The sequence below is a fragment of the Pituophis catenifer genome, unplaced genomic scaffold, assembly GCF_029215685.1.
Source record: "Pituophis catenifer annectens isolate HBS135680 unplaced genomic scaffold, rPitCat1.0.hap2 SCAF_16, whole genome shotgun sequence".
In the NCBI taxonomy this organism is placed as follows: Eukaryota; Metazoa; Chordata; class Lepidosauria; order Squamata; family Colubridae; genus Pituophis; species Pituophis catenifer.
This window is the reverse complement of record NW_027256896.1, coordinates 15,006,388-15,033,156: the sequence shown is the minus strand read 5'-3', so window position 1 is coordinate 15,033,156 and position 26,769 is coordinate 15,006,388. Positions and strand designations below refer to the sequence as shown.

General features: G+C 43.8%; 1 protein-coding gene across 1 annotated transcript; it reads left to right on the top strand.

Moving 5' to 3' along the window:
* The first annotated feature begins 1,312 nt into the window (after positions 1-1,312).
* TMC7 (transmembrane channel like 7) lies at positions 1,313-25,942 on the top strand. Its single transcript, XM_070955456.1, has 16 exons — positions 1,313-1,391; positions 3,329-3,566; positions 4,624-4,772; positions 5,962-6,126; positions 7,203-7,288; positions 7,899-8,044; positions 9,209-9,356; positions 10,676-10,849; positions 12,580-12,731; positions 14,333-14,447; positions 16,600-16,697; positions 18,819-19,002; positions 19,903-20,033; positions 21,690-21,845; positions 22,559-22,637; positions 23,665-25,942. The coding sequence occupies exons 1-16, from the start codon at positions 1,343-1,345 to the stop codon at positions 23,788-23,790; spliced, it is 2,196 nt and encodes a 731-aa protein (XP_070811557.1). The 5' UTR covers positions 1,313-1,342; the 3' UTR covers positions 23,791-25,942.
* The last annotated feature ends 827 nt before the right edge of the window (positions 25,943-26,769 follow it).

The following is a 26,769-nucleotide window of genomic DNA, read 5'->3' as shown; positions in this document are numbered from 1 at the left end:
GATTAGAATGCTCCGAACTGAACTATTGTCAAAATATTCAAAGCTAATGTTTATCTTTAGCAAATATACAACAGTTATGATGAATGGAAAGTGGAAAACGCCACTGTACAAGTATTGTTTTTCAAAGAACGAAAGCCTGGAGTATGCAAATGTGGATGGGGAAAAAAAAATTAACCGTTCCTGCTGTTAAAAACACCTGTGCAATAATTAAAGGAGAGCAACAACACAACTGAAATTATTTTTTTTAAAACCCTGCGAAATATTTTGTTGAGCCCCAAGGGAAAAGATGCATTCGATAATTCTCATTATCCTATAATGAACAATGAGCAAATTTAGCCATGAAATTTATAAAGGCCTTCCTTTAGTAACACTGATGGATCCAAAGGGAATAAAATCAATGTCACAAAAAGGCATTCATTCAGTAAAGGAAATGTTAACAAACTGAAAATCGAATTTGCAGATGAAAAAGGTCGTTCATTTCAGGAGGAAAAGGAATAATATCAAATTCAGATAAGAATCATCAAGATTAAAAAAAAAATCAAATGTAGAGATGAGATTTCCATTCATCATGAAATAAAGCTGAATTTAACACAGAAGGGTTCCCCCTTCCTTCATCTAACAATCAAGAAAAATAAAAACCAAAGTTACGGAGGGGAGAAGAAGAAAAAAAAGACATTAAACTGAAGAGGAAAATAAATAAATAAATTCAAAGGAGACAAAGGCATGCCTTGACTTAAAACATCTCCAATTTACTGAAGAAAAAAAAAATGAAATTAACCAGATCATTGAATGAAAAATTTGTCGAATTTTCACCAGATCTTCATTATGGTGAAGCGAAATAAAACAGGGGTGAAAAAAGCAAAAGAAATAAAGAACTCATTTAGAGGTCAGGTGGGCGATGGATAAATTTAACAAATAAATACATAAAAATAAAATAAAACAAAAATTGGATTGGCTGAAGAAGGAGGCTTTCATTTCACCAAGAAATGGACCATCATTTATGAAGGAGAAAGTTTATTTTTCTTTTTTTTTAAAAAAAAATCGATTTATAAGAATGCCATTTATGAGGGAATGATGTCCAGGAGAGGGGCCTATTTATTCAGGGGGGGGAGGAGGGGCGCGAAATAAAAAGCGAATTTCCTGACGAAAAAGGGGGAAGGAAAAAAAGGGCCCAACCAGGATCCCCGGCCTGGCCCAGAGCCCGAACCCCGAGACGGACCCGCCCCGTCCCGCCCAGAAGACCTCCCCGGCCCGGAAGCGCGGCTAAGGCGGGGGACGGGACGGGCCGGGCCGGCAGGAAAGGGCGGTGAGGCGCGGCGGGAGCAGCCGGCTAGCAGAGGCCATGAGCGGGCGGCGGGGCTCGGAAAACCCGGCCGAGGGCTGCAGCGGCGGTGGGTCGGGGCCGCCGGGTGGAGACGGGCGGGAAGGGGGCTTGGGGCACCGAGGGAGGGGGCGCTTTCCTCAGAAGGAGCCCCCTTTGGGTTGAGGGGGTCTCCATCCCCAACTCAGGTTCCCAGGGGTTTCCCAACACAACCCAGGTTCCCAGGAGTCTCCCACCCCCAATTCAGGTTGCTGGTGGTCTCCTATCCCCAATTGAAGTTCCTGGTGGTCTCCCATCCCCAATTCAGGTTCCCAGGAGTCTCCCATCCCCAAGCTAGGTTCCCAGGGATCTTCCATCCCCAATTCAGTTTGCTGGTGGTCTCTCATCCCCAATTCAGCTTCCTGGTGGTCTCCCATCCCCACGTTCCTAGGGGGTCTCCTATCCCCAATGCAGGTTGCTGGTGGTCCCTCATTTCCAATCCAGGTTCCCAGGGGTCTCCCATCCCCAAGCTAGGTTCCCAGGGGTTTCCCATCACAACCCAGATTCCTGGTGGTCTCCCATCCCCAATTCAAGTTTCTGGTGGTCTCCCATCCCCGGCCTAGGTTCCTAGGGGTCTCCTATCCCCAATTCAGGTTGCTGGTGGTCTCTCATTTCCAATCCAGGTTCCCAGGGGTCTCCCATCCCCAGTCCAGATTCCTGGTGGTCTCCTATCCCCAAGTTCTTGTTCTCCCATCCCCAATTCAGGTTGCTAGTGGCCTCCCATTCCCAATTCAGGTTCCTAGGAGTCTCCCATCCCCAACTCAAATTCCTGGTGGTCTCCCATCCCCAACCCAGGTTCCCAGGGGTCTCCATGTCTGACCCAGATTCCTGGTGGTCTTGTACCCCAACCCAACTTCTTGGTGGTCTTTCATCCCCAACCCAGTTTCAGGCTTGAGCCCTGGAGCCATCAGGAGTCTAGCTCCCCTATAAAGAATCTTTATTTCTAATTCTAAATTTATATGGCAGAATGCAGGAATCCGAGTTTGAATCAAGCTGGTTAGAATTAATACCTCTCTCTTTGAAACCTAATTGGATGGGATTCATGCTCTGGGTGTTTGCAATTGAGCCCTAAAATGACAGACACTTGCTCTTTTAGCTATTGCAAAGAAAGGTTTAAACAATGACAAGGATAATCTTTGGTAAAGATAAGTGACCAGGTGCCCTCCAAGGACTTGGAGCCCAACTCTGATAAGCTCCAGCTAGTGTAACCGGCGTGGGAAAATGTAAAACTTTTTAGAACTTCTTGGAAATGCTGAAACAAACCTTTAAAATAGTCATTAGAGATCCGGCATTTAGTTGGTCTATGTCAAACTGAGGACTAAACCACAGTGGTGAGTTTATGAGTCACTGTTCTGTGTGAAACAAACTTGTAGGGCTTGTCCAAGAAATTGTGACTAAACAAACTTGGCTTAACAGGCTTAAACCAGGCCAATGAGCTTCTCTCTATGTAACAGAATGACCCAAGTCAGATTTGGCTTGTCCACCTATCTTTCTCGTCCTTCCCTCAATAATTTCTCAAGTGGTTCTCTTGATTTCTTTTTGCTCTTTATGGGGAGAGCTGTATCTAAAATAATTGATGTTTGTGGGGTCCTTGGTGGTTTTCTTGCCGATGTTTCACCACCCAACTACTACACTGATGTCGTTATCTAGTTGGGTCATGAAAGATCTGCAAGAAAAACCACCAAGCTCAGAGAGCACCAAGGAGCCCACAGTCCAATTCTGATATTCTACACTAATTGGTATTTATTTATGTCTTACAATGATGGGGTTTGAGGAGTTTTTTTTAAAAAAAAAACCACCACAATTTCTGTAAAATGTTAAATCTGTAGCCCAGTTCTGTGGGCACATCTGTTATAATTGAAAAGCAAGCTTTAAAAAGCCCTTTTCATGGTGAGCAATTGGGTACCTCTTAAGAAGACCGCATGCTACCGAATGATAAAGGTCATTTTATTGTTATTATTCTGGCAGATGTTTTTCTTCCTGACCCCCATGTGCCAGCGGTAACCTTCCTCCAAGAACTGCCCAGTTACCAATCTATGAGGAGACGAAGATTAGTAACCGGAAATGTGGATAACTCTCACAGTTTAGCACGATCGGCTTCTCGAGAGGCCAGGAATCTCATCCAAGGGATGGAAACAAGAAATGTCAACCTCGACCGTCCGCTGAGAGAATGCGCCATGCCGCTCGCGGAGAAGAGACGTTTAAGGTTTAAATAAAAACGCTGCAAATTATAGAGAGGAGTGGGGTCCCTTTCTATTTATTAAAAAAAAATAAAATTCTTCGGATATTTGGCAATGGATTATAGGGGAGATACAAGTCCTGTTCATAAAAAGAGTAATCCACATGGATTGATGGACTGCTTTTAAATTTGCAGCTCTATTAAATATTTGCTTGCAAGAGGCACGTGGAGATTTTCCAAATTGCATGCTATATTTCAAGCTTGTCTCCTGCAAAAAAAAAAAAAGGTGCATGGGATGCGTTGGCCAACCTAACAAATCATTGAAAAGTTCAGGAACACATTTGCATATCATGTTTTAGAAGAGCTTTTAACACAGGTAGTTCTTGATTTACAACCTTTCGTTTAGCGACCGTTCGAAGTTACAACATCACTTGCAGCATCCATCGTGGCTATGTTACACTTCGCAACTGGCTCATATTTATGACGGTCGTTGTAGCGTCCCGGGGTCATGAGATCACCTTTTGCAACCTGACGAGCAAAGTCAATGGGGAAGCCAGATTCACTTACCAACCGGGTTACTAATTTTTCAACTGCAGTGATTCACTTAACAACTGTGGCAAGAAAGTTTGTAAAATGGGGCAAAACTCACTTAACAAACGTTTTGCTTAGCAATGGAAATTTAGTGCTCAGTTGTGGTCATAAGTCAAGGACTGCCTGTATATGGTTGCATAATTGGGAGGACTGGTAGTTACATAATTTGCATAAGGGGGTTTTAAGACATCACAGTTATCTTTTATTTGCATTTTAAGTTGCAAACTACTGGAATTTTGTGGAGAGTTGGTAGAATATATGAATGATTCTCTTATGTTTTTTAAAAAAAAACAGAGTCTATGGGGGGAAAAACAGATTCCCAGAACTGGATAAACTATGAATCGGTATAATAATTGCTGTTGCTGCATTCACACAATTCAATAAAACCAAAGAAACCAAGTTATGCTTAGCGTAACGTAAGAACTTAACCTGTATTTTGCTCATTCCAAAATGAGAGATAAGATGCCTTTAATATGTCTGTTTTTGCGAGCAGGGAGCTTGAAGAAAAACAAATACAATCCCAGTCAAGGTGGAATCAGTGGAAGAAGGCAACTAATAAATCACTCAAGAGAACGATAGAGAATATCAAAGAACTAATCTCTTACCTGGAATTGTGGAGATATGACATCCGTAGCATCGAGGGTAAGTCTTATTTATGGTTTTTGCACTCTGTTATATTGGCTTCTTGGCTGGCAGACCTTACTATAGACTAGAAAGATATGTGGGGTCTTTGGTGCTCTTTGAGCTTTGTTATTTCCTTGCAGTCTTAGCTAAGTAGCACTGATGATGTTACTTAGTTTGGTAATAAAACGTCTGCAAGAAAACAATCAAGCTCAGAGAGCACCAAGGTCCCCACAGGTCAACCCTGAGCTAGAAATAGTCTCTTTTATCAGTACTTTGGTGTCTGAAGAAGGATTTCCTGGACCACTTACTATGATCCCATTTGTATGCTGAATTTGGAATAAGGCAGGGTGACTCTCCCCCAATTAGGAATAACAGATCATGTCATGCACAAGCGATTCCATGCTTTTGATTAAAAGAAGAAGTGAAATAAAACCGTTGTTAATCAGCACAAAAGATTAATGATGCCGCTTGAGCGTCTCTAAAAAAAACATCCTAAAATCAGGATGCTGCAGCAAATTATATTTTATTTTATCGATGTCATTTAGGAGAAGCAACCCTAAGATATGGCTTGCGTGTCCGAGATTTATTTAATTAACCGTAATCGATTGCTTCCTGGAGTTAGGTTAAGGCACAAACTGTGATGGGAGAGGCCACAATTGGCATGCAAAGCTGCCCCCAAAAGACAGCTATGGGGGCTGTCGGGGTTCCAAGTAACACCCCCGATGAAATAAGACTTCGAGGCTTGAAGTTCCTCAGAGTTCCATTTTATTAGAGATGTCATATTGGCACATCTGGGAAAACCCGAATCTGAAAGCTTCCAGGTTTTCCCCACCCAAAAGAAAGTTCAAATCCCTGCCCAACACCCACAAGTCCATCACATAGTCCAATCAAAGCACCATCCCAACTTGAGATGCCTCCCAGTTCCAGCCTTCCAGGTGCAGGGCAAGATGTCCTTGACTCTCTGAGAAAGGAATGTTATTATGACTACATATCACCCCGGCTCCACACAATTCTCCCCTCCCGGTTTCCCACAGTAGTAAATGTGGCAGGCCTGAAGGCCCAACGAAAAAGATGGCTTCCAGGCCTGACAGGGGGCTCTGAGTCACGTGAAGTGATTGATGGATGCTGAATGCGGTCCTTTAAAAGATTGATTTGTGCAAAGCGGGAATATTGTTTCCATATTAATATTTCTCTCTCTTTCTCTTAGAGAAATTTGGCACTGGGATCAAGTCCTACTTTTCTTTCCTGCGGTTCCTGGTGGTCTTAAACGTGGTCATCTTCCTTCTCCTGTTCAGCTTCATCACCCTTCCGACGGCTCTTGTTCAGTATGGAGTTGTGAATGGCAGCTACGTGAAAGTTCCCCCAGAAACAGGTAACTCACTCTTCTCTGAACCCCTTTCCAGAACACAATTAGGACAGTGGTGGATTCCTCCCCGTTCCACCCGGATCCGCCGAGCCGGTAGCGGTGACGATATGACGTCACCAAACCGGTTCTGCCCCCCCGCGCCTCCTGCCCCCCGCGTTATTCTTATCTTTTATTTGGCCCCATCCCCAATCTATTGCTGCCTCCCGAGTCCCAGCTGATCGGCTGGAAGGAAAAAGCTGTTTAAACTCTTGCCCTGGGACTTAAAAGGGCCGCCCTACAGTTGATCAGTGTTAAAAGGCAGTGTGGTGGTAGACCGGTGCCTCCAAAAATAAATGAGTAGACTGATGCCTGCAAAAATAAATGAGTAGACTGGTGCCTGAAAAAATAAATGGGTAGACCAGTGCCTGCAAAAATAAATGGGGAGACCAGTGCCTCCAAAAACAAATGAGCAGACCAGTGCCTGTAAAAATAAATGGGCAGACCAGTGCCTGCAAAAATAAATGAGTAGACCAATGCCTGCAAAAACAAATGAGTAGACCAGTGCCTGCAAAAATAAATAAGTAGACCAGTGCCTGCAAAAACAAATGAGTAAACCAGTGCCTGCAAAAATAAATGGGCAGACCAGTGCCTGCAAAAATAAATGAGTAGACCAGTGCCTGCAAAAATAAATGAGTAAACCAGTACCTGCAAAAATAAATGGGTAAACCGGTACAGCTCTGCAAGCAGTTAAAAGCCTGGTAGACCAGTACCTCTGCTAAATCCTAAAGAATTGTCACATGACCATCAAACCACGCCCACAAAATAAGCCACGCCCACAGAACCAGATTCACTTAACCACTGCATGGTTCACTTAACAATTGCAGTGATTCGCTTAACAACCATGGCAAAAATCAGGCGGTGTTCACTTAACAACCGGCTTGCTTTGTTTGTGCAATGGAAATTCCAATCCCAATTGTGGTCATAACTCAAGGACTATCTGTACCTGACTGTAGAAAAACAGGCTGTGGTTGATGCAGCTTTCGGGCAGAATTGGTTCCTTCTTCTAAAGTTTTTATTTTTGCTCTAAATGTCCTTCCTTACAGGGCCAGAATGCACCGTTTATACGATCGGCAACACCAAGGGACTGGTCTACTTCTACAGTTATATTATAGATCTGCTGTCTGGCACAGTGAGTACTTGATCATAACTTTCTAAAACGTTTTGCTTTTTTTTTTTTTAAAAAAAAAAAATCAAGTTCCTAGTCCTTTCTGATTAAAAAGTCATTCCTTTCCAGAAGTCTTCTCTATTGCTCCCAGTTACTTATATTTTCTCTTTCATTTCCTGGGTGTTTCTCTTTCATTTCCTGGGTGGAAAAAAATTCTACCTCTACCTCTAGTGCTAAAACCGGTTTTGCTTTTTTGTAAATTGAGGCTGGGACCAGCCCAGGTTCCTTCCCCCATCTTTGCAACATCCTTTCACCTTCTTCAGACTGACTCACATGAGTAGATTTTTTTTTAAAAAAAAAAAATTATTTTAAGTACAAATAATGCAAACATAGACAAATTCCCTGTGTGTCCAATCACACTTGGCCCATAAAGAATTCAATTCTAGTCTATTCTATTTCTGAATGAGCCAAAAATAGAAGGGGAAAAATGGCTTGTATTGACTGCAACCTAACAGCCACTGATGATTTCAGATTGCTGCGTTGAGCATTCAGCCATGTTTCTAATGCAGGACTGTTCCCCGTTGCGAGTCTGAATGGAGTAGCTTGACCTTCCTTTGTTGAATTCTGTTTGCAGGGGTTTCTTGAAATGACAAGTCTCTTTTATGGCTATTACTCCGTGGATAACGTACCTTTGGGTCTGCTGGAGTACCACGTGCCACTGGCGTATTTGCTGATCACGCTGGCTTGCCTTTCGGTGAGCTTTGTCTGGATTATCAAACGGTAAATCCTGCTGGGTAAATGAGCCTTCCCTTTGCCAAGCCAAGGCCATAGAAATGACTTTTCTAAAGAGCAGAGTTGGGGATTGAAGAATTCTAAAGGGCTTTGTAGGGGATGTGGTGGCTCAGCGGCTAAGACGCTGAGCTTGTCGATCGAAAGGTTGGCAGTTCAGCGGTTCAAATCCCTAGTGCCGCTTAACAGGGTGAGCTCCCGTGACTTGTCCCAGCTTCTGCCAACCTAGCAGTTCGAAAGCACGTAAAAAATGCAAGTAGAAAAATAGGGACCACCTTTGGTGGGAAGGGAACAGCGTTCCGTGCGACTTTAGCGTTAGTCATGCCGGCCACATGACCACGGAGACGTCTTCGGACAGCGCTGACTCTTCGGCTTTGAAACTGAGATGAGCACCGCCCCCTAGAGTCGGGAACGACTAGCACGTATGTGCGAGGGGAACCTTTACCTTTAAAGGGCTTTGGGGTATTTAAAAGACATGGATAAGATAGTCTGATTGCATGAGTGCACAAGTAGTCCTCGAATTACAACAATTCATTTAGTGACCATTGGAAGTTAACAACAGCACTGAAAAAAGCTGACCTATGATCGTTTTTCACAGTTACGACTGTTGCCGGGTCCTCGTGGTCACGTGACCAAAATTCAGGCGCTCGGCAACAGGTTCATATTTGTGACAGTTGTTCCGGGGTTCACCTTTTGTGACCTTCCTACAAGCAAAGTCAAAAGGGAAGCCAGATTCACTTAACAACCTTGTGACTAACGTAGCAACTGCAGTGATTTACTCAACTGCAGCAAGAAAGATGGTAAAATGGGGCAAAACTCACTTAACGACCATCTCGCTTAAGCAGCAGAACTGTTGGGCTCAATTTTGGTCTTAAGTCGAGAACTACCTGTAATATAAATTCCCCAAATGCGACAGACAGCTTTATCCGTCATCGTCCCAGTATTTTGTACAGTAAGCCAAAGTAAGTTTATTATTTTATAGCACAGGGGTTCTCAACTTTGGTGACTTTAAGATGTGTGGACTTCAGCTCCCAGAGATCCCCAGCCAGCTTTGAAGTTTGTGTAGAATTTTTACACTGCATCCTGAAATTTCTAACACTGCTTTCTTCTTTTTTTAAAAAAACAACAACAACACCCTGGCAATGTTATTAACAGCTCGGTGGAAGGTTTTAAACGAAGCTTGATATACAACGAAGATCCGTTTCAGAGCTACTGCAATAAAATTCTTGCTGGCTGGGATTTCTGCATTACAGATGTAAACGCTGCTCGGCTGAAACACAGCAGTTTACTTTATGAACTTAAAGTACGTATATTTCTTTTTCTAAGAACGTATTGAACCGTCCTCTCTTATCAAATATCCCAAGTAGCAAACAGTTGAATAAACTTGCAATACAGTACAATACAATAGTTCTAGAAAAAGTATATGCAAGTTTTTCTTCCTCCTCCTGGCATTTGTCACAAGTTCTGTTAGAAAAATCAGCAGTAAAAGTAAAAAAAAAAAAAAAGACTAATCAGCTGGGGAGATACTTTATTGATAAATTATAAAACATTTATTTTGCCTTCTGCCCAGGAACAAGTAATTGCTTTGCCTCAGATGATTATGGTCTCTTCTTATGACCCGTTTGTTGTTGTTAGTTGCAAAGTTGTGTCTGACCCATCGCGGCCCCCTGGACAACGTTCCTCCAGGCCTTCCTGTCCTCTACCATCCTCTGGAGTCCATTTAATCTCATGTCAACTGCTTCAGTGACTCCATCCAGCCACCTCGTTCTCTGCCGTCCCCTTCTTCTTTTGCCCTCCATCGTTCCCAGCATTAGGCTCTTCTCCAGGGAGTCCTTCCTTCTCATTAGGTGGCCAAAGTATCTGAGTTTCCTCTTCAGGATCTGGCCTCCTAAAGAGCAGTCAGGGTTGATCTCCTCTAGGACTGACCGGTTTGATTGCCTTGCAGTCCAAGGGACTCGCAGGAGTCTTCTCCAGCACCAGAGTTCTAAGGCCTCCATTCTTTGGCGCTCAGCCTTCCTTATGGTCCAACTTTCACAGCTGTACATTGCAACTGAGAAAACCATAGCCTTGTTTGTTAAATTATACAACATTTATTTTGTCTTCTGACCAGGGACAAGTAATTGCTTTGTCTCAGATGATTATGGTCCCTTCTTATGATTTATTTATTAATTTATTAATTTATTAATTTATTAATTTATTAATTTATTAATTTATTTAAATTTCTATACTGCCCTACTCCCGAAGGACTCAGGGGGGTGAACAGCCACAAGATAAAACACATAAATACAAAACTTTAAAATAGAATAAAAACGAATTAAATAATTTGGCTGAACAAATTTAAAATACCCCATAATTTAAAAACAAATTAAAATTTACATTTAAAAAGGGGAGAAGATTTAGGCCAGGCCGGCTTGATGAAATAAAAAAGTCTTAAGCGCGCGACGGAAGGTGCGCAGATCCGGGATCCTCCGTATCTCTGGGGGGAGGCTCGTTCCAGATCGTAGGTGCCCCCACAGATCCCATAGATTTGTTTAAAAATGATTTAAAATTTAAATGATTTAAAAATGATTTTGATTGTGATTGATTTAAAAACTAACCCTATAAATATATTTCTGTTCGCAGACAGATTTGCAGGATGAACGATTAAGACAGAAGGCAGCAGACAGAAGCCTCAAAGAGAAAACGCGTATTTATTGTTTGAGGATCTTCTTAAACTGTGTCGTTTTGGCTGTTTTGTCGGCTTGCTTTTATTCCATCTATAGAGTAACCGTCTATTCACAAGAACACAGTTTCCCAGTAAGTAGCAAGCAATGTTTGAAATTATGTTCTGATCCTAACTTATGATCTGTCCCCGTCCACACACACACACAAACACAGCCAGCCGAGGGTTAAGAAAGTACTTGGCACGCACACAGGTCGTTATCTCAAACTTGGCAGCAATATAATCACCGTCTGCCAAGAGCTTTTACTCTAACAGATAACATAAAATTACATACGCATTGCAAATAGTCCAGCAAAACAAAATCCCTTTCGGCAGCTTCAGACGTTGTTCAAGTGACTAGCCAAAGTTCGTTTTTGTTCGTCACGGAGTTTTACCAGCCACCACCCTCTCTTATATAGTCTCTGGGGTGTGGTCCAGTGACTCAGTTCTAATCCCTAGCACGCCTCCTTAACTGCTGCAACCGTTTATCACGCCTTCGTTGGCGTGCATCCAGGAACGACGGCTCTCCTTCCTCGCTCTCATCCGAGACACCTGGCTCCTGGCTAATCTCCTCTCCCTCGGCCGGCACCTGAGACAGTGCCAGAGGGGAGGGGCCTGGAGAGGGAGGCCTGGCTGACTCCTCTCCCTCATGTTCGGAGCTTTCTTCCTCCGATGAGATAGGCTCAGAGGGCGGGGCCACAACAACTTACTTCTGGGAAAGCCTCCGTTTTGGGCCTGGAAAGCCTCCTGCACCAACCTGGAAGCCAAAATGAGGTGTGGGGGATGGGGCATATGTGCGGGGGACGTACGTGCGTGCATGCGTGGGGGGAGGCCGCATGCATGGGGGGGGCACTCGCATTGAATTTTGGGGGTTCTGACTCCCGTCGCTGGTGCATTCGCGCGCCCGTATGTGCAGTTTGGGCAGTCAGCACCAAAAAGGTTAACCATCATTGGCCTAGGTCATTTTATTCTTTCAATCTGTTGCATTTTGTCAATAGCTCTGGGAGAACAATGGCTTAGAATTCAACCAGTGGGCTAAATGAGTACTTTTTTTTTTTTTTAATTGAAAAAGTTTTACAAATACAAATTTTCCCATTCCCCCCCCCCCTTCCCTCCCTAACCCTCCCTAACCCTCCCTTCTTCCCATGACTTCCCCAAGGTGAAATCCAAATCCAAATCATATGTTATCATACTTTACCACCCTTTTATTCTCCCCCCTGTGTACTATACATTTCTACATGACATTGAACTATTCTACCCCCTATATACTATACATTTCTACACAACATTCAACTAAAAGCTATCTGGTACTTCCTAGTTTGGTATTTATTCTGCACATAATCTATCCATTTCTTCCACTCCCATACATAAGTCTCTTGAGTCCGGTCTTTTAAGTATGCTGATATCTTCGCCATTTCTGCAAAACTGGCCACCTTCAAAGTCCATTCTTCAATAGTAGGCAAAACATCCCTTTTCCAATATTGACCAATCAGTAACCTACCTGCTGTCACCATATACAATATTAATTTTGTTTCACCCATTGAAAAGCCCTTAACTATGCCCAGTAAAAACAATTGAGGAGAAAATTGGAGTTTTTACCAAATTTTTATCCAAAAAGCCTTCACTTTCTTGCAAGTCCACCATATATGATAATATGTAGCATCCAAACAGTCACATCTCCAACATTTTGGTTGAACATTAGGATACATGGATGACAGTTTCTAAATGAGTACTTATTTTAACCACGATTTGTTGAACCCGGCCGTTATGGGTGGGTTTAAGCTAGGAATCTTTAACAAATCGAAGAAACTTTTTCTCCACGCAGGAAAAAACCATCAAATTAGACGACCTCTTTGTGCAGTACTTACCTTCTATAGTGATCACTGTCGCGAACTTTTTTGCGCCGCTGATTTTTTCGTTTCTCATCAAATACGAAGACTATTCGCCCATCTTCGAGATACGGTTAACTCTGATCAGGTAAATGGTGGCCTTTCTGCGGTTTGCTTTCTCTTCTGACATGGGGTGAGTGGGCGGGACGAGCCCAGGAAACCTCCTATGTTCCTTTTGTGGAGCCTGAAATCAGATAGGATTCAGAAGCAGCAGTTTTCAGTAGGAAAATAATTAAGAGGAGTTTAATGTGTCTCATAGGAAATGGGACTGATGGTCACATGGTCCCAATAGAAAATATTGATAGCTCGGGGTTAAAATGAAGGGTCCTTGGTGCTCTCTGAGCTTGGTGGTTTTCTTGCAGACATTTCATTATCATACAAGGTAATGTCATCAGTACTAGAAGGGAATGGAGGATGTTGTGGCCCGCTGGCAGCCAGGGGAGCTGGCAGCAGAGTCGGACAGTGGGGAGGTTGGGGAGGAACATGGGCCAGTCCTGGGGGCTGGAGAAAGCTCAGACGAGAGCTCTGCATTGGAGGCAGAGAGGGAGATAGACAGCAGTGAGGCAGAGGAACAGCTGGAGCCCGTTCCCAGTCCGCGCATGCGCAGAGTTGCCAGAAGACAAGAACAATTCAGAAAGCAGGGTCACCTTGGGAGTAAAGCCACACCTTGGAGGTAATTGGCCCCTCCCATAGGATATAAAAGAGGAGCAAACGGGGAGGGGGCTTTTGCAGGAAACAATTCCTTCGCTTGGTCGTTTCAAGAGTGGAAAGTTCTGTTCGTGACTCTAAGAGACTCTGTGCCAAGTTTGGCCTTACTCTTTCTTTGGAATCAAGTTACGTGGCAGCTTGCCAAGTGAGATAAGGTTTGTGTTGATAAATATTCCTTTGAAAAACTGTTTGGACAAACCTTGCTGACTGTGAATGAAAGGAATTCACAGTCGTGTAAATAAAAGAGGTTTTTTCGGGACCAATTCCTGCTTCCTGCTTTTTAAGGGAGCCTAGGTCAAAACAGAGGAGGACGAAGAAACTATGGGGGTCCTTGGTGCTCTCCGACCTTGGTAGTTTTCTTGCAGATGTTTCATTACCACACTAGGTAACGTTATCTGTGCTGAGAAGGTAGTGGGGTTTCATTTTTTTGTTTATATAGTCTGCTTATATTCAAGGAACCACCAAAAACACTCCCACCAACACTGACGGGGCAAGCCACTATATATAAGCAGGATGTCAGCACTCCAGTGCTGACATAAGGAAGAGAAGAGGACGCTTGACTCTTCACCTACTTATTTTCCCTGAAGATATTATCCCCTAGGAGATGGGATGGGAGGGGGGACATTCCTGTGAGCTGAAGTAGTAGATATGGGGAGAGTGACTTGGAAGATGGCCAATGAGACGCAGAGAATTGGGGAACGGAAAGGGAGGGTTTGGGGTCAGAAGGTCAGTGCTGATTACGATGGAGTCGGGGACAGATTGTTGTGCTCAATAAATGAAAGATTTCATCAAAGACTATTTGTTTGGAAATGCAATTTATTTGAGACGACATCGTAGCCTGACACAGAGAACAAACAACTTAGCAGTGTGATAATTCCAGCAATCAATTTCAGAGATGCCCACTACTGCTGTTTAATCTTCTGTTGCAAAACGTCTAGGATACTGGTTCACTTCTTCATGTACCTCCATTATGTCTTGAAGGTGTGTCTTTGTGCGTTTGGCCAACATTGCCGTCCTTTTGATTTCGCTGTGGACTCGAATCACGTCCTGTGCTGAGAAATGCAAGACGTGTGGATACAACTACCACCTTTATCCAGTGAGTAGATTTACTTATGAAGTGTACGTATTAGGTATGTGAATTAAACATTTCTCTTTCTGTTGGCTCGCCTTGAACAACACCCAGCGGCGAAGAAGTTCAGCACTCTCATGGAGATGCTTTGTCTTGATATAAATACAGGTAGCAATAGCAATAGCCCATGGACTTATATACAGCTTCGTAGTGCTTTACAGTCCCCTCTAAGCAGTTTATAGAGTCAGCCTATTTTCCCCCAACAATCTGGGTCCTCATTTTACTGACCTCGGAAGGATGGAAGGCTGAGTCAACCTTGAGCCTGGTGAGATTGGAAGGGAGGGAGGGAGGGAGGGAGGGAGGGAGGAAGGAAGGAAGGAAGGAAGGAAGGAAGGAAGGAAGGAAGGAAGGAAGGGCAATAGCAATAGCCCGTGGACTTATATACCGCTTCACAGTGCTTTACAGTCCTCTCTAAGCGGTTTACAGAGTCAAGCTATTTTCCCCCAATAATCTGGGTACTTGTTTTACTGACCTCGGAAGGATGGAAGGCTGAGTCAACCTTGAGCCTGGTGAGATAGATAGATAGATAGATAGATAGATAGATAGATAGATAGATAGATAGATAGATGATAGATAGATAGATAGATAGATAGATAGATAGATAGATAGATAGATAGATAGGAAGGAAGGAAGGAAGGAAGGAAGGAAGGAAGGAAGGAAGGGCAATAGCAATAGCCCGTGGACTTATATACTGCTTCACAGTGCTTCACAGTCCTCTCTAAGAGGTTTACAGAATCAGCCTATTTTCCCCCAACAATCTGGGTCCTCATTTGACCCACCTCGGAAGGACGGAAGGCTTGAGTCAACCTTGAGCCTGGTGAGATTTCGAACTGCCAAATTGCAGTCAGCCGGCAGTCAGCAGAAGGACCCTGCAGTACTGCACTCTAACCACTGCACCACCGTGGGTACTCCTTGTCTTAAACAGTTCCTTTACTAACCATTCAAATCAAGGAGAATATTTCTGATGACGTTACCTAGTTTGGGTGATGAAACCTCTGCAAGAAAACAAGGAAGCTCAGAGAGCACCCAGGACCCCTTATAACCATTCAAAGTTACAACAGCCCTGCAAAAGTGTCTTATGATCGTTTTTCACACTTAACAACCGTCTCCCACGGCCCTACTGCCCACAGCCACATGATCAAAATTTGAATGCCTTGGCTCATATTTAAGATGGTTGCAGAGTCCTGGATTCATATGATGCCCTTTTGCAACCTTCTGACAAGCAAAAGCAGTAGGGAAGCCAGATTGTTCTGCCCCAGCTACGGGTCTCAAGAAGTGTAGCACATACATACAGCTCCAAAAACTCCGTTTAATACAAACAGACCCCTTTCAAAATGCAGGCTTTAACCACCAATGTCCTTATCAGCCTGCTATGAATTACAGAGATTAAACAAAGTCCGACAAGGGTTGGCAATCAGCCCAGAAACCAAGTTGTAACAAAAAACTCACTCTCCAAATGCTCTACGTAGGCCAAGCGTTGTTTCCAGCAACATTTGCCAGCTGTGTGCGAACTTAAATAGGCTAGGGGAGTGGCCAATTAGCCCCAAGTCTTACTCTCGAGGAGACCTCCTCCTGAGTAGCCACTCCTGCCTTTTGGCAGCCCTGCGTGCTCGAGCATTGAGAAGAGGCTCCTCTACTTCACTCTCTCCACTTGAAGGAGCCTCTGGAGGTTCTGAAGGCCCTGGCTGAGTCTCTGCCTCTGGCACCACATCTTCTCCAGCCTCCTCACTGTCTGACTCGAGCGCTGGCTGCACAGGCTGCTGGCGCGACACCACACCAGCCTCCTCGTCGTCGGGATCAGCCACAATCCACACAGGCCGCTGGCGGGCCACAACACAGATTCACATAACAACCATGTATTACTAACTTAACAACCACAGTGATTCACTTAACAACTGTGGCAAAAAAGGGAGTAAAACGGAGCAAAATTCACTTAACAACTGTCTCACTTAGCAACATAAAGCTTGGGCTCAATTGTGGTTGTAAATTGAGGACTACCTATATTTCACTAAGGTGCCAAAAGCTGTTTCTAACTTTGGTTTTACGCTGCTTGGTGATTTTTTTTCCCCCCCACCAATTGCTGTTTTTAATCTGAGAATCTTCTCATCTCTTCTTTCAGTGCTGGGAATCCCGAGTTGGCCAGGAAATGTATAAACTGATGATCTTTGACTTGATCATCATCTGCGCTGTTATCGTCTTCATTGACTTTCCTAGGAAGTGAGTATGAAATTCCAAGGAGGGGGGGGTCAAAGTGGCTTGTTTGGCACAGAGGATCAGAGAGCCACCCCTGTCTATAACCTTTCACCTTTAGACTAGACTCCCAACTGGAGAGGCGCTGAATAGTGAGATGGGCAGCCTAGACCAGTGACGGCGAATCTTTTCCGGACCGAGTGCCCAAAGCACATGCCCGAACCCCCAAAATGCAATGTGTGCGCACCCCCTGCACATGGGCCCCCCGCACACACCTCGGCCCCCCTCGCATGTACATGCACCCTTGCATGTGCCCCACCTGCGCGCATGCGTGGCAGAGACCCGAAGACCAGCTGGTCAGCAGGAAGCGCATGCTCATGCGTGACGGAGCTAAACTGGGGTGACAGCTCGTGCGCCCACAGAGAGGGGGCTGCCATAGGTTTGCCATCACGGGCCTAGACATTTAATGAAGACAAATTAAAAATGGAATAAATAAATAAACTCATGGGAAGCTTTTACTTTTACTTACCACCAGTTGCAATCTCATTTTTATCTCTCCTTCAGGTTCAGATTAGATATTGCTGTCAACCCTGCGTTGAAACTCAGTGCTTGCTTTTTCCAAGATTTCATTGTTGATCATGACAATGCCTTCCCAGCTTTCCTAGTCGGGAAACACACAACACACAAAAGAGAGGCACTCCCTGCCAGTTTTTTTCGGATAACCTCCTTGTTGATAATGACAGTGCTCTCCCAAGCTTTCCTAGTCAGGAGAGCACCAGGGGTGGGATTCAAAAATTATAGCAACTCTACCCTGTTGCTGGGTGGGTGTGGCCAGGGTGGGCGTGGCCTACTTGGCCTACTGCACCATGGGGGGAGGGGGGCATTTTCGACCTCTGAAGGCTCCGGAGGCTTTCCTCGAGCCTCCGGGAGGATGAAAACGGCCTCTCCCGGGCTCCAGAGGCTGGACACAGGCCTTCTTCCGGAACTTCCGGTAGGCCCATTTTTTGCCCTCCCAGAGCCTTCGCACAGGCCCTGCACTTATCTGGCATCCAAAATGGGTTGCGTGGAGACTCCTAGGAGGGGAGGGGCGGAACAGGGTGGGCAGGGTCAGCCAGACTTTGCAACTACTGGTTGCAAGATAGGTAGGTAGGTAGGTAGGTAGGTAGGTAGGTAGGTAGATAGGCAGCCAGGCAGGCAGGCAGGCATAGATTAGGTAGGTAGGTAGGTAGGTAGGTAGGTAGGTAGGTAGGTAGGTAGGTAGGTAGGTAGATAGATAGATAGATAGATAGATGGGCAGGCAGGCAGGCAGGCAGGCAGGCAGGCAGGCATAGATTAGGTAGAAGGTAGATGATAGATAGATAGATAGATAGATAGATAGATAGATAGATAGATAGATAGATAGATAGATAGAAGAATAGAATAGGATAGGATAGGATAGAATAGAATAGAATAGAATAGAATAGAATAGAATAGAATAGAATAGAATAGAATAGAATAGAATAGAATAGAATAGAATAGAATTCTTTATTGGCCAAGTGTGATTGGACTCACAAGGAATTTGTCTTTGGTGCATACGCTCTCAGTGTACATAAAAAGAAAAGATACGTTCGTCAAGAATCATAAGGCACAACACTTGATGATAGTCATAGGCTACAAATAAGCAATCAAATCATACTAGGAAACAATATCAATATAAATCATAAGGATACAAGCAACAAAGTTACAGTCATGCAGTCATAAGTGGGAGGAGATGGGTGATAGGAACGATGAGGAGATTAATAGTAATGCAGATTTAGTAAATAGTTTGACCGTGTTGAGGGAATTATTTGTTTAGCAGAGTGATGGCGTTCCAGAAAAAATTGTCCTTGTGTCTAGTTGTTCTGATGTGCAGTGCTCTATAGCGTCATTTTGAGGGTAGGAGTTGAAACAGTTTATGTCCAGGATGCGAGGGGTCTGTAAATATTTTCCCAGCCCTCTTTTTGACTCGTGTAGTACACAGGTCCTCAATGGAAGGCAGGTTGGTAACCATTGTTTTTTCTGCAGTTCTAATTATCCTCTGAAGTCTGTGTCTGTCTTGTTGAGTTGCAGAGCCAAACCAGGCAGTTATGGAGGTGCAGATGGCAGACTCAATAATCTATCTCCTCTTAGGTTGATTGTGAGCCATTGTCCCATCAAGGCCTTCCGGTGGGTTGGGCTACAGGAGTTTGCCATCCCGGACAACGTGTTGGAAATAGTTTATGGACAAACGATTTGCTGGATCGGAACCTTCTACTGTCCTCTCCTCCCAGCAATTGCAGCCGTAAAATATTTCATTGTCTTTTATATTAAAAAGGTAATTAGATGGTCTTTTTTGTGCCTTGAATTGTCTAGGAAGGCCTGGCCTTGTTCCATCCTGGGTCCACTGTGAATATTTAGGGAAGTCCAGGTAGTCCTTGGCATACGACTGTTCATTTAGTGACTGAAGTTACAACGGCACTGAAAAATGACTGTTTTTCACCCTTATGACCATTGCAGCATCCCCACAGTCATGATCAAAAGTCAGATGCTTAGCAAATGGCTCATACTTACGACGGTTGCAGTGTCCCAGGGTCCTATGATCACAATTGGCAACCTTCTGACAAGCAAAGTCCACAGGAAGCCAGATTCACTTAACAACCATGTTACTAACTTGCTGTCAGCACTCCAAGCTATATTCACTCCAGTGCTGACATAAGGAAGAGAAGAGGACGTTTGACTCTTCACCTACTTATTTTTCCTGAAGATATTATCCCCTAGGAGATGGGATGGGAGGGGGGACATTCCTGTGAGCTGAAGTAGTAGATATGGGAAGAGTGAATTGGAAGATGGCGAATGAGACGCAGAGAATTGGGGAACGGAAAGGGAGGGTTTGGGGTCAGAAGGTCAGTGCTGACTGCGATGGACTCGGGGACAGATTGTTGTGCTCAATAAATGAAAGATTTCATCAAAGACTATTTGTTTGGAAATGCAATATATTTGAGACGACATCGTAACCTGACACTTGCCAACTGTGGCAGGGAAAGTTGTCCAATGAGGCAGAATTCCCTTAACAAACATCTCACTTAGAAATTGACATTTTGGGCTCGATTCTGGTCATAAATCGAGGACTGCCTTTAGTTGCCTTCCCATAATGTAAAAAAATCCATCCCTGTTTTTTTTTTCTTCTCTTTGAGTGTTGAAGTATTAGATCTTAATTTCTCTTTTCGCATTCCAGTTGAGCCTGATGCACACGTGTAAACCTTCAGCCCGGCCCTTCAGAGCTTCCAGTTCCAATTTTTTCTTCTTGGTGGTACTACTGATTGGTCTCATTTTGGCATTCATTCCTTTGGGACTCAGCATGACACGGTCAGTTGCTTTAATGTTGGTTAAACATTCACAGGTGTTTGTTTATTTATTTATTTAATTTACATTGCCGCCTATTCGCCCATGGCGACTCAAGGCGGCTTACAGAATATAAAAACCACATTTAAAAAAAAATAAAACTAATTAAAAAATCAAATAAATTAATGTAATAAAATCACCTCCCGCCCCAGAGACAGCCGATCACATGAGCCATTGAATGGGCTCCATCCCATTCTGGGTTCCCCAGGCCCGCTAACAGAACCAGATCTTCAGCGCCTTCCAGAAGAGAATTAGAGTGGGGGCCATAGAGGGGGGGGGGGAATGATGTTCCAGAGAGAGGGAGAAGGTTCTTCTTCTGGGTCCCACTAGGTGTATCTCCCTTGGGGATGGGACCCCCAACATTCTCTGTCTCCCTGCTCTGATGGGTCGGGTAGATGTGACCGGCAAAAGATGGTCCCTCAGATCACCTGGTCCCAAGCCATGAAGGGCTTTAAAGGTGACAACCAGCACCTTGAATTGCACCCGGAAGCAAATCGGCAACCAATGTGTTCTTTAACGTTCCTTTGTGTTATCCCCCCACGTATTGTAGTCTAGTTCCTTGCCCTGCTGGTCAATTGCAGCTCTTGGAGAAGTAGCCAAGGAGTATGTCCCCATGGACAAGTAGAGGAACCGTGTAGCCTTCCTTGAGATACGTTCCTGCACATGGATTGGACCACAACCAACATCTCCAGCATTAGTAGGCTGGAGATCATGACGATTGTAGTCTACATCTAGCAGCCATTGAGTGCAATAAGTTGCTGTAGTGTTCATCAAAGGTAGCAGAGCAAAATTTTGATCTAATGGTTAAGGCAAGAAAGCAAGAAACCATGAGTTCAAGTTCCGCTTTAGCCATAAAAGCCAGCTGGGTCACCTTGGGCCAGTCCTCCTCTCTCAGTCCAACTCACTTCACAGAGTTGTTACGTTGTGGCCTATTGGCCACCAGTCCCCCCAGCAGCCGAATCAGAGGCGGAGGAGGCGTGGGAGTCGGGGTCAACCTGAGAACTCCGAGAGGGAAGAGGGAATGGAGCTGTCAGAGAGAGAGAGAGAGAGAGAGGCGGAGCCTGGGCCATCCGTCAGCCCTCAGATGGAGAGTCAACAGCCCCCAGGTCTGGAGGTAGCTGATGAAGAAGAGGAGGAACAGCTGGGTCCAGTGCCTGACGCGCGGATGCCCAGAAGGCAGAGGAGAGGAGAGCAATGGAAATCTATGAGCCGGTCCTTAGGATGAAAGAGCAACCGCTGCTCGTGAAGCCCCACTTTAGCTCTGGAGATAAAAGGCAGGGGGCGGAGATGAATAGATGTGGCGGACAACTATTCATCTCCCTGCCGGACAGACTTGTTAGCCTGCGGTGAGAGAGAAACTTTTTGCCGGGGCTGCTGGCACTCTTAATAAAGGAATCATTGATTTAAATACAGAGGGTTTGTCGTGTTTGGGGAGCTGGGTCAGAATATGTTATGGGGAAAAGAAGAAAAGGAAGGTGTGTTGGGTATGTTTGCCACCTTGAAGTTATTTGTAAAAAAAAATATAACGTTTGGATATAAACAAATACATAAATAAATAAAAGTTTAGGATATACGCTTGATCCTATTTGGTATTGTCTCGTCTTGTCCCTTCCCAAACAGCATTCCTTCCTCTAAAGCCTGTGGGCCTTTCGTGAATTTCAATCGTTCGTGGGATGTCATCGGACACACCATCCAGAAACTGCCCCTCACCTTGCAAAGGATCCTGAACGGCATTTCTTCCGAAACATTTGCTGTGCCTTTCTTCATGGTTACCTGGTGAGCTTTTTTGTTGACAGACCCAGGGGTGTGATTCGCACGAGCGCTTTGGCAAGCTGTCACGTGGATTTCAGTTGGGTGTGGCGTTTTATACAAACTCTGCAACCGTGGCACGTTAATTACCAGGGTAGTTAAAATGGGTCTGTTTTTGGCGAAAACGGGACATGCGGGGTGGGGTTTCAGGAGGCCAAAAGTGACTGTATTCGATGTATAAGACACACCAACATTTCCACACTCTTTTGGGTGGGGGGGAGTGCGTCTTATACTCCAAAAAGTATGGTATATTGGCACAAACTGGTGAAAGCCGACTCTGAAATTTCCCACGGCTTTCACCTAATTAAAAGTAAAAGTTATCCCCTTCCCCCCCAAGTCACTGGTCACACTGTCCAATCCAGGTGCTGGGCGGTTGCTGGGTTACTTGCTCCTCCTCTGGCCAGGCACCTGTGAGGATGACCTTGGTTCCCACAAGAAAACTTCATTGTTTTGGCTACAAAACCCCATCTAACTATTCCCCCCCCCCCTTACTGCTGTGTGGCAACCCTGAAGTCTTCAAAATGGCTTCAAGCCAGGTTCACGTCAGGGTTGACACACACATTCTCCATGCCTTGTGATACCTATTAGCCTCATATTTGCTCTGAATTCAGAAGACGGTGTTTTACAAACTTAGTCCATACCAGAGTGTCTCATTACGTATTTTTCACCTTGTTTTACAGCTTCGTTGTGTTTTGTTTCATTGCCTTGGCTGGAGCACATAAAAGAGTGATTAATCAACTGAGGGAACAATTAGCTATGGTAAGTCTTAATCTGACGGCGTTTATTAATGCTGTCCCACTACCTTGCTCTTACTGAAGGCACAATTTTATTCATCAAATGTGCCCCTGAGTGACACGTGATTAGATAAACATTTTTCTGAAGTAGTGTAGGGTTTCCTGCCTAAGCAGGGGGTTGGACTAGAAGACCTCCAAGGTCCCTTCCAACTCTGTTATTCTATTCTATTCTATTCTATTCTATTCTATTCTATTCTATTCTATTCTATTCTATTCTATTCCATTTATTCTAGTCTATTCTATTATTTCTACTATTCTACTCTACTCTACTCTACTCTATTCTATTCTAATTCTATTCTATTCTATTCTGTTCCATTTATTCTAGTCTATTCTATTATTTCTACTATTCTATTCTACTCTATGTCAGCGTTCCAAATTAGGCTCTCTTCCAGCGCTGACATAACAAGATGAACTTTTGCCTAGTTTTGTATGTACAGATAGTGTTTCCTGGGAGACGAGGGTGGGGGCTACATTCCTGTGAAAAGAACGTGCCGGGAGGTAGAGATGGATTTGCATGATGGCCAATGGGACATTGGGGTTGGAGAGCGGAAGAGGAGGGGGTTGGAAGGAGGGGCCAGTTTGGCTGCAAAAATGAAATCAGGATTGTCGGCTTTTTATGTTCTTAAATAAAAATGTTTCATTAGAGAGATTGCACTTGAAAATGAAACTCATTTAAGATAGCACCGAAACCTGACACTCTACTCTACTCTATTCTATTCTAATTCTATTCTATTCCATTTATTCTAGTCTATTCTATTATTTCTACTACTCTACTCTACTCTACTCTACTCTATTCTATTCTAACTCTACTCTACTCTATTCTATTCTAATTCTATTCTATTCTATTCTATTCTATTCTATTCTATTCTATTCTATTCCATTTATTCTAATCTATTCTATTATTTCTACTATTCTACTCTACTCTATTCTATTCTAATGAGAATATGTTTGAATCAGAGCTCACTTTGTTTCTGTCTGGTGTGTCTCCACAGGAGAGTCGGGACAAGCTCTTCCTGATCCAGCAATTAACTAAAGCTCAGATGCTTCGCTGGGACTTTTTCAATCCCCTTGAAGGGAACATGAAGTCCAAGCAAGGAGGAGCTGGAATCAGCAAATAACCGGAGTCGCCGCCATCCCAAACTGGGACAGACGGATTCAACTTGTTGTAGATGGAGGATTTTCTGCAGCGCTGGCTTCATTTGTGTTAAAGAGTGCTCGACTGCTGTGATAGCACCACACAAGAGCCACAACAAACGCTTGCTAAACAAAGAGGATGCTGGAGTCATGGGGATGGATGAGGATGAACTGTATTGCAGCACAAACTATGCGACTCACGAAGTACAGCATCGGGACACAAGTGTAATTAGTGTGAACTTAAACTGTACTAGTAGTCCTTGACTTAGCAACGATCGCTTCGTGAGTATTCAGGGTTCCCGTGGACTCCCCCAAAAGTAGCTACAACCCAGTTCTGAAATTCCCACAGCCCCCCTCCCCAGATCATGTGAATGCAATTCAGGCACTCGTCCACCAGCCCGCATTTGCGACCATTTGCAGTGTCCTGAAAGTCACATGATGGATTTACCACGGTTTGGCTGAAAACTGGGTTTACTTCCAGTTTTTTGGCAAAAACGCCTCTTGGCAAACAACGAGTTTGGTTAATGACCGTGGTGCTTTCCTTAACAGCCTACAAAAAAATGGTAAAATCAGGTCAGTCATATGCTGACCTGCTTTCTAACTTTGTGACCGTAAATGGGCAGGCTCCATTACAGTCGTAAGTCAAGGACTACCTGTAATCTGTTGGCCCTCAGGTAGCATTCCTTTTCTGGTCTCTGGAAGAACATCCCCACCGGTATCCCGAGAGCCATCCCACTCCGAAGATACCCCCAAAGTCCTTGTAAACCCAGCGGCTCCCCCAGACCTTTGGGATAGTTTGGGCATTAAGTCCCTCTAGCACTTAACTTCTTAGAGGAACAATCGTTCCCAGATTTATGGTCATGGCCTTTTACTGCTTTTTATTATTGTTTGATGGAGATAAAGTTTTATGGAGCTAGGGACCATTCGAAACCTAATCAGTAAAGAGAGTGAAAAGGTCAGGGACTGCTGCTGAGCAATCACAGTTGTTGAGATTTCTATTTTTTTTATTATTTAAAAAGTTTTAACAATCATTACAACAATTTTCCCACCCCCCCATCCCTCTCTCCCTCCCACCCCCCCCTCCCCCCAGCCACCCACCCCCCGACTTCCCAGAGCAAAAACAGGGTATAGCATAACAAACATAAGCTAAAATAAGCTAACTTTCTGTAGTCTCCAAACTTCCCTCTTGCTCTTTAACTCCCCTTTCAACTAACTAAACATATTCAAAAAGAAAATACAGGTTTCATTCATAAGCTGTTTGAAACTTTTTAGTCCGATATTTGTTTTGAATATAGTCAATCCATCTTCTCCATTCCAATACCAAGCTGCCAGATTCCCTGGCCTTGTGCACAAATTACTTTGATCCCTGTGTTCAGTGTACACCAATCTGGACTGCCGGAACCCAAAAACAGCAACCAATCTTAAGGCCGAAGAGCTGAGGATTTAATGACCGGGGAGAGGGACCACGTAACTTTTGTTATAAAACCATAGAAATAATACAGGCAGTCCCTGTTTGGTAGTTGTCTCCTTTAGCGACTGTTTGCAGTTAACGACGGTGATGAAAAAGTAACTGTATGGCCAAATTTGTGAGCCTCGCCGGTCGCAAAAGGAAAACTGAAGTAAGATCAGAAGCATAGTGGCGGTTTCGCTTAGTGATTGCCTCACTTAACAACTGCTGGTGGTCTCTAAATGAGGACAACCAGTACTTATTTGGGGGAGAGGACAAACATCTGGCTTAACGTTATAAATTTAAGAGCCTTGGTGGCGCAGCAGACTAAAGTGCTGTTAAGTAGCACCAGCTGCCTGCAATTACTGCAAGTTCAAATCTCACCAGGCTCAAGGTAGACTCAGCCTTCCATCCTTTCGAGGTAGGTAAAATGAGGACCCGGATTGTGGGGGCACTAAGCTGACTTTGTATATATTAAAAAAAAAAGAACACCGCTTGGGGGGGGCGCATATAAATCGAACCAATAAATAAACAAACAAACAAACAAATAAACAAACTTGAAATGTGACATCTGCATTTAAGAACTGTGCCTGTTGTAAGGGTATGTTAAAAGACTGGTCCCTCAGTGTTTTATAGAAAACATTTGTAAAAACCAAGCAAGGATGTAAATACAATAAATATACCGTGAAAACTTCGCAGAAATGACATGCTTTTATTTGTGTTTGGACGGTTTAAAAAATGATCCTGGCTAACCAAAGAAAATACATTTTATAAGAAAGGATACTCAAAACGGCTTCATCAGAATAAAATCATTGCAATGTCATAGCATCATTGTCAAGTTACATAATCGGCACATGTTATTTATTTAGAACAATTAATCAGTGGAACAGCTTGCCTCCAGAAGTTGTAAAAGCTCCAACACTGGAAGTTTTTAAGAAGAGATTAGATAACCATTTGTCTGAAGTGGTGCAGAGTTTCCTGCCTAAGCAGGGCCAAGGTCCCAACTCTGTTATACCTACAATAAATTACCATCATTCTACTCAGATATATGGCTAAAATACAGGAGAAAGCATCTTAAAAATACAGTAATGATTATTTGACTGCTTGAAATACTGTGTTAAATTGGATTAAGTTCAGCAGTAAAACGAAACAACAGCCATAACATTAACACAATTAGAGACAACTCGATTTTAAAATACGCTGTTTTAGGTTCAGAGGTCTGAGCTGAGAAAATTTGGAGAAACAGAAAAATAAGTTCCTTGTCTGGAAAAGATGTCATTTTCATGATCAGTATTTTCCAGAAAGGAAGCACATTTAGAAGTACTAGTTCTAACTTTATTATAAGGTTACATAAATACAGAATCTTTTAAAAGCAGCATAATAAGAGCAGTGGACTCTATAATCCAACAGGTCTAGAAGGAAAATACCTCAAGAGAAGTCTAGAAATCTGCAATAAATCATCCAATGGGCTATCAAATCGTTGCGACATCCTTGAGCAAATTCTGATTATTACAAA